This window comes from Portunus trituberculatus, chromosome 6, assembly GCF_017591435.1.
Source record: "Portunus trituberculatus isolate SZX2019 chromosome 6, ASM1759143v1, whole genome shotgun sequence".
NCBI classification, from domain to species: Eukaryota; Metazoa; Arthropoda; class Malacostraca; order Decapoda; family Portunidae; genus Portunus; species Portunus trituberculatus.
The window spans coordinates 8,120,002-8,128,733 of NC_059260.1; the positions used below are offsets into that span (position 1 = coordinate 8,120,002).

General features: G+C 44.3%; 1 protein-coding gene across 1 annotated transcript in view; it reads left to right on the forward strand.

Moving 5' to 3' along the window:
* Positions 1-7,268, forward strand: part of LOC123517387 (nephrin-like) — a 385,107-nt gene extending 377,839 nt beyond the window's left edge. The window contains exons 15-16 of the mRNA XM_045277400.1: positions 3,256-3,404; positions 3,737-7,268. Of these exons, the coding sequence (XP_045133335.1) occupies positions 3,256-3,404; positions 3,737-4,132 (545 nt within the window). The 3' untranslated portion in view covers positions 4,133-7,268. The remainder of the gene's footprint in view (positions 1-3,255; positions 3,405-3,736) is intronic.
* The last annotated feature ends 1,464 nt before the right edge of the window (positions 7,269-8,732 follow it).

Below are 8,732 nucleotides of genomic sequence, written 5' to 3' on the forward strand. Positions count from 1 at the left end.
CATTGCCATTTTATTATCATTGTTATTTCATTTCTCAAGTGTTTGAGAGAGAGAGAGAGAGAGAGAGAGAGAGAGAGAGAGAGTGATTGATTGATTGATTGATTGATTGATTGATTGATTTTTTTTATTAGCCTTCATACTATTAAGCAGCAGGTTTATTTATACAATCTGTGAAGGCTAGATGGTCCTTTAAGCCGTAGCCTCCATGGGACCCAAAGGCTGTTTACCAGGAAATAAAAGTCACAGCAAGTGACGAGTTATGGCCGCGAACGATACAAAAATACATACGTACATACATATAAGTAAACATACATACACACATACACCTATACATGTACAGTACATATACAAACACACATACATACACATATACATGTACATACATAAACACTCGTGTGTGTATATATATATATATATATATATATATATATATATATATATATATATATATATATATATATATATATATAATAGAAAAAACAACACAGGAAGCAGGTCGAAACAAGAGCGAATGTTTCCATTATAAGATAAGAGAATCATATCTTTAAAGAACTTAAAACTAAAAGGAATGCAAAAGACAGGAAGAATTTAGCAATACAAGACACAAACGTCAATGGAACTAAACATAACCCTCAACTGTTTTTGCACCTATCTAGCAATTCCTTCATTATTCTCTGTTTAAAACTCTTGCTATTGGTGTCAGTTTTTAATTTTTGTGGCATATTTTTCCAAGCAGTTGAACAGAACACACACTGCTAGGCATGAGACGTCCTGTAGAGTGGTGTGTGTAGGTGCCGGGCTCTCCTGGTGGCAGTGCTGTGCTGAATGAGTGTGAAACCGGTGTCTAACTGGAAGGAGTACAAAGACTTGTGCACAAAAATGCCTGTTTTGCACATATGAAATATCTGGAAGCTTTAATAGCCTAAAATATTTGAATATACAATTAGTGTGATCAAAACGTTACTTAAATGCCATTGTTCCCAAAAGGTTTTCCTGAGAAATGATGAGTGCCTTGATGTAAGACTCACAGGCACCTCCCCCAGAGTGCAGAGCAATGCAAAATATGTGGGTGAATTAAGGTGTTATATATGTATCTTAGACTGTCTTTAGTCAAGCATGAAAGCATGATCTAAGTTTGTAAATAATTCTACTGAGAGAGAGAGAGAGAGAGAGAGAGAGAGAGAGAGAGAGAGAGAGAGAGAGAGAGAGAGAGAGAGAGAGAGAGAGAGAGAGAGAGAGAGAGACCCCTGCTCGTGTGGGCGTGTATACATGATAAGATGTAATGAAAGACAGAGACACGTAGTAATGATATGGGACAAGAGTGATGAGGAAGAAGAGTGACAATTATAGAGTGGCGGTGGTGGTGGTGATGGTGGTGTCGGTGGTAGAGAGGGAAGTGAATGTTGTAGTGAAGTATTCTGTGGCCGTAAGGACAGATGCGTGGTAAGTGCGTCTGCAGAGAAAAGGAAGAGTGATATGTTTCAAGTAGTGAGAGGAGAATAAAGTTGTGTGAGAGGCAGTGTGAAGTGAAAGTGGTGGTGGAGGGAGAAAATTCAGTGTGTGTGTGTGTGTGTGTGTGTGTGTGTGTGTGTGTGTGTGTGTGTGTGTGTGTGTGTGTGTGTGTGTGTGTGTGGTGGATCTACGTGAGGATGGAAGAGACACAAGACAGGTGGCAGAAGTGGAGGAACAGTATGCAGGAGAGGAGTGGAGAAGAGGTTTAGTACACAGTTCCAGTAGGTCTGTACAATAAAGGGATTTGTTTTTGTTATCGTGTGATTTTGATTAGAGGTTTTGCTTGAGAGACTGGCGAGTCACTGTGGCTCGTAAAGCATAGTGTGGGGAGACGTCCTGTGGCTCTGTGGTGTGAGAGAGAGAGAGAGAGAGAGAGAGAGAGAGAGAGAGAGAGAGAGAGAGAGAGAGAGAGCATTGCGGTGTAAATAAACGAACTTTAAGTATAAAGATTATCATTATGATCGCTTGTAAGCTCTGGCTCCGTCGTATGGGTTGAAATGAAATTTAAACTCGTTGAAAAATCATATTATTTCTCTCTGTTCTGTCACTGAAATTATAAACCTTGAAATTATAAACCAGAACACAGGAAGCTTGGTTACCGAAATTATGAAAAGGGTATGTGCAGGACCAACGAGTTAGACTCTTAGAGTAAATTGGTTAATAAAATCTACAGCCAAGATACAAGGCATGATCTCGTAACGGACGCCAAGACTCCACCACGTGTATCTGAGCAGCGCCGCACTGGTGCACTAATGAGCTCGTTTGTCTCCAATGCTTGCTTCACCAGTCAGATGTAATCACCCAAATAATGACCAGTCAAAGGTCTCAACTTAAGCCGGGATGTTCCCCTCAAGACCTGCTTCACCTTGACCTCCAGCTGATGGTTGGCCAGCACAGCAATGTCCCCACACCGCCGCGCACACTGGCTTATTCCTCCACAAACAAACAAGCAGCGTTCGCACCACCATCACCAATACAGCACTGACCACACTGTCTCAATATTGATTGCTTCACTGCTCCAATGCCACAGTGATTAAAAGACACGACGAATATGTCTCAAAGCGCAGCATTTGTAGAGTGTTCTTCGGTGGCAGGCTTGTGTATGTTCCCAGTTGTTCCACCTCTTGGCAATCGCGAAATTATTGATTTAATCACATTATGTTCGCATCACATCAATTAACTATTGTCATTAATCAAAATAACTTTCTTGAATCAAAATGACTATGTAAAACTGATTTTCCTTTTGTGCATTATTATGTATTGTTATGTACATTATGCATGAGCGAAAAATTATAATAGTGGCTTCCCTATTACAAGATCAGGTAGATGTTAAGGCAATGGATGTGTGTGTCAGCTGAGGTTAGATAAATATCAAAGTCTTCCAGTATTGACATCATGCATGATTTCAAACCCTGATATATCACATGTACTGTTACTTTTCCGATTAGCCTGTGTTTACATATAAGGAACAGCAGAGCTAATTGCATAGCAGAACTAAGTCGGTGCCTGTACCACAAGGAATGGACATATGTTTCGTAGTTTGCACACCAAAGTAATGGTATCCAAGATGAACGAAACACTAGTTCGAACTATATATAGTTGAGTGAAGCAATTATTTCATCTTTAAACAGTTACTGCTGACATAATCACGACATACCGACACAATCCGACAGCACCACAACACAACACCTCAAAGCTCAACAGCAATGGCCGCACCGCTATGTAACAAAATTCCCCCTACAGGTCAGGAGGCTGGCGGACTGGAGGAGTCGGGGAGTGCAGGAGCGGGCGTTGGCACAGGTGTGGGCGCCCCTCGCTGTGTGGAAGCCGTGGCCATCCTACAAGGCAACACCGTGGCGGGCGTCACCACCACGCTGCCCAACCCCAGTAAGGTGAGCGTGCACGCACGTGGTAGTCCTGGTGGTCCGTCAGTAGTGAGCAACAACACACCACTTCATCCACTGTGCTTAGCGTTCTCCACTCGTTGAAGACCTGTGATCTGCTTAAAATTACCAGTTGTCAGGTTTTATAAGGCGATTGTTGCCAGCAGATCATGGAACACAAAACATTAGAAGTAATTCCACCAGATTGGTAACTCGGGTAGTGATCACTGTTCTACATACTGTCTTGAGACAGTGTCATGTAAGTCTCTGTGGCGCCAGGTGAGAGTGGTGGGTTGCGCTCGGTGTACTCAACTGTATGCGTGTGTGTGTGTGGTTTGCAGGGAATGGACGTGGAGTACGTGGAGGTGATGTCCGGGGCCCCAGTCAGCTCTGGCATCAGGCGCCGCGAGGAACCCGTTGTCTACACCAGCCTCGCCCCGCACTCGTACCAGCCTTACCCAGCGCACGTACCACAGATGGTGGTGAACCCGAGGGACTACGGCCGCGACGCTGACTGTTGCATGCCCACCACCACCTCCCTGCATGACCTGGCCGGCGTGCTGCACCCCGCGCGAAGCCACCACTCCGCCGCGCAAGACAGGAGGCGCGATGAGGGTGTCAACGTATACGGGACCATACGCCGCGGCGGTGACAGGGCGGGGGAGGGCGGCGCCCCTCCGCACCCTAGGGCAGTGGGCACCTTCCTGGCGACCAGTCACCAGGAGAGTGCCGTCTAATAGTCGTCATATGTATAAGTAATCGTGCATCACATTCCATTTGATTCCTGTTTGACGGTGTATAGCTACAAAGTTTACCCGTGTGTAGGTGCTTGTCACGCCAACTGCCTCAGCGCCAGGGACTCCGTCAGCGTCAGTGTGTGACGCTTCAGCCAGTCACTCCTGCAAAGACACTCACTCCTTCGCACCGACTCTGCAGTACACAGTGGTGGCGGCGGCGGCGGCGTGCTTTATCAGGAAACGAAGATAACAGACCCCAAGCAGATCCCAAGACACCGCTCAGGGAACCTCGAATGTTCCTCACGAGACGGAGCACAAACCAGCACAACGTTATTTAATGCGAGTTATAGGAAATTATTTTTTATTTGTTTCCTATACTCATGAAATCAGGAAATAAAATGTTTTTTTATACATATATTTTTTATTCTCATTTGATGTTAGTTTACTACAAATTAGAAATATGTGAAATAAAAAAAAAGCAGGCGGAGATGTCATTGTGCTCAAGACGAAACCTTTGTAAGACTAGTGTAAATATAGAAGGCAGTGTGACACAGCAGACATCCACGAGACACACGTCGGAGACCACAGGTGTACTGTACCAGAACGAGACGAGGATTGTGTATCTTAAGACTTACGAGTGTTTGTTTGCCAAATGACTTTACAAAAAGTGTACCATGCTTGTAGACCAATGATGATTTATTGCGCGAACTAGAAACCAAGACTTATGTGTAGCAAGCGACCATAAGCTATGTACCGAACGACTTCAATATTACGAATTGCGTGGCAAGCGACTGAAGACCACGGATGTTCCGAAGGGCTTAGTGGTTAGCGTGGGTAGCGTCCTCGCTCACCAGGCCAGGGCGTTGTGCTGCCGAGGGAGGGAGAGACTGCCGCCTCATCACAGAGCTGAAGTGATGTTGGTCATCATACACACAAACTTGCGAGAAAACATTGATAGGAACCTCCGCTACGAAATAAGCGATATACTCACTCATACACCACCACGCACACACCAGGACTGCATATACTAACGCCTCGTACCGAGTAAGAATACACTCACCACCGCCAAGTACATACCAACATGATGACACCACCACCACCACTACATTATACACCACATTGCACAACTAACTGACCACACATACCATCACTCGAACTGTACATGCAGTGTAAGCATTAATAAGAGAACACGGCGTCTATCCATCGATGTTCACCACCACCACCACCTGCACCACCACCACCCTTGTCATCTTAGTAGGCAGATCTGTGTGTCAACATCCTTTTCATTTTACTCATTCCCTACCTCAGTGTGATTTTACAGTTATAAAAAACTAATATAAAAATCAGTGATACTTGTCGATTCCGAATAAAACCGCCGTGAGATTTATGATATTATGTGTAAATGGATTTATATTACAATTGCGTCCCGTATTTCATTCCCAAGTTATTGTGTATCCAGGTTCCACCGCTGCACACAAGGGTTGCCTGGCTCTCTCTACCGGTGGCCGAGTTGTAGCGGTTTTAGCTTACTGGTGTAATGAAGGATCGCCTGTTCCAGAGTACCGATATACAGTACTGCAATGTTGCCAGTCACATCGTTTGACCCGGTACATTAACAGCCCCGCTTCTCCCGGTACACTGATATTCTTGGCCCAAATGTTAATCGAGACAGTAGGAATGATCTCCTTTCCTAAAATTCACCGGTACACACACTGAGTTCACGGTACACACACTGAGTTCACCGGTACATTTCTCTTTCAAAGACTAATCTAAAGAAATTTTTCGCGACGTCTTTTTTTTCTCTCCGTCCTCGTGTCTTTTCTCATGTAATGGCGGGGAAAACTCTTGAAATGCTATCAGTTGAGAGATATTCAAGACACGCTAAGCCTCTGTGGCCTTCAGGAGACAGAAGAGTCGAGGGGAATCTTGCAAACCTCACGCGCTAAATGTCACTCGCCCAACACGGAGTCTGTCCAGTCCTTCCTTGATAAAGATTTGTAAAAGTAAAGAATAACGCTGAACAGTTGGACTTACAACAGAGCTACAAAGATTCAGAGGAACAGATTAAATAGACTGAAATAACATCTCCAGAAACAGATTCTCCCCCTTTTTGAAATTTCTTGACTTAGTTAAGAGTGGCAGTTTTTACTTATTGATTGAGCTCTTAACGAAAATAAAATTGAAGAAAATACAATTAGCGACTGATTCATTATAGGCGACGTAATAACTAAAGATGGATTCTTTCATTTATTTCTAGGCGCCGTAGTGGTTGAAGACTGACAGATTTCAAGGCGCCTTTGTAACTGGACACTAGTATATGACGTCATCTTCACTTGGCGCACAGGGAAAGGAAAGCAGAGGGTGAAACTACCATTGCTGGCGCCTCTGTACGTAGACAACGATGCGTCAATGTAAAGGCTGATAGAATTCACTGATCCATGTGCTTTAAATACGCCACTACAACAGGATCACACACACACACACACACACACACACACACACACACACACCTGTTACGAGATGATTATAATGAAATAATTTATACGAAATATATTAAATCTCAAGTAACATTAAGTAAAGGTGAAGAAATTTGTTATATTAAGCTCTATGTATTTTATCTTGGAAATGTTGAGTCAGACGAGGGCTGGAAGCTGTCTCTTATCCACCCTATTTCCTCATGGCTTATTGACTGTTTATGTATGTATTGTAAATAGGCGGGAGTGCAGAGCAGGGGAGAGAGGGAGGGAGGAGCCGCTCGCCACTGTGGTTCGCGGTCCACCACCATCTTGTTGCCAAACAGAACTAAACTAAACTGGTCCCTACACATCTCGAAACAAAAATCTAACTCTTGTTTACGTGTACCGATTTAGTTTGTGTATATATGTAGATGCATATATGTTAAAACATCCCGTTTAAATACTGCACTATATAAATCATTATACGTATCTAACTGACGAACGCGGACGAGAGAGAGAGAGAGAGAGAGAGAGAGAGAGCTCACGTTGTGATAGTGAGGTGAGGAGTCGCGCGTCCTGGACCTGTGCTGAGGTAGTGACTCATGAAGCATACGTATATATAAACTTTTGTACATCTTGAGACGATTGTGAAAATATTTTTACAATAAACCCGAACGTGAGTGTTGCTTTCCTTTCCCTTCCATAACATCTTCAATTAGAATGACAGAACACAAGCCACAACAAAATCCGCCCCAGGAACACTCAAGACTCACCAAAACGCACTGCGGCCTCGAACACTCAGTCACCTGGTATCGCATGCGACTCCCATGTGGCTGATCTTCACATGTTCTGTCTGCCTTCAGGTCAACTTTTCAATAACTGTGTGTTGCTGCCAAGAAGCACCGTACGCCCAAGAAGTGAGTGGCAAGATAAAACCTTACCAATATTCAAAATTTGCAGTGATAAACAGTTTATGTAACCTTGTTCCACCTCACTGTGCTGACTGACCTGTGTTTCTACCCGGTATCAGCCTTTGATATCCTCCAACATTCCAATTAAAGTTAAATTCACTTGTACTTCAAATTGTGGTGTAGAGATTTAATAAAAATAAGCCAATCAGACATAATGTATTAAGCTGCATGGAAGTCATCATGGCCAGGTGTCGAGTCTGCATTCAGATCACACTTCAACCAGGTATTGACTAATAATAATAGCAAAGTAGAGAGGGAAACCCACACACACACAAGGATTGAATTAAATGATGATAATGCTAACAAAATAGAGAAAGTAAGCCCACACCTGGTATCAACTAATAAAATTAAAACCAAAATAGAGGTGAAGCCCTCAACCAGGTACTAGCTAATAATGATACCAGCAGAATAGAGAGATGAAGCCCCCAACCAGGTATTGATTGACGATAATACCGGCAAAATAGAAACATGAAGCCCCAAACCAGACAATGACTGATAACAATGGCAACAATACAAACACACCCATGCAGAAGTGAAGTAACTAGCAATTCAAAGACCGGATGGGAGAATTCCCCGGAGAGGCCAAGGGAGCAGTGCGGGTCAGAGATCTGGTGGGAGTGGTGGTTGCCTGGCTGGTGGCTGCCGCGCAAACACCGAGCCGCTGAGGCCAAGGACAAGAGTAAACAGGGAAGGCTGGGATTAACAAGTGGGGCATGAATGTTAGGGTTCAGATGTTACACTTCCAACCATCCTTCACCGCTGCAAAGGTCTGCTGTGACTATTCAAGTGACACACAACAGGCTCATGTAGCAGCCGCCAGCCGCCAGCCGCCAGCAGGGGCAGTGTGTGATGGCCACCACAAGACACGATCTGCTTACGTGAGTACAACACAACCCCCAACTCGTCCCATGATATCAATTCGTGGGTCGATAACTGACCAGCTAACGAAGCCAGCGGGACCAAACTGGAATGCTGGTGTTGTCCAGAAGTGTGAAGCTTTCCAAGATTACCGACGCCTCCCTGTACATGCCTCCCTGCCCCGCACTCAACACCCTGCCTGTAGTTTTATAAGTAAGGCATTTCTCATTGCTCTGTCACACTAATACTGAACAACCGATCTTCCTGCATACTCTGGCACACTACTGCCCTCTCTGTGACCTTTAACGACGAGTT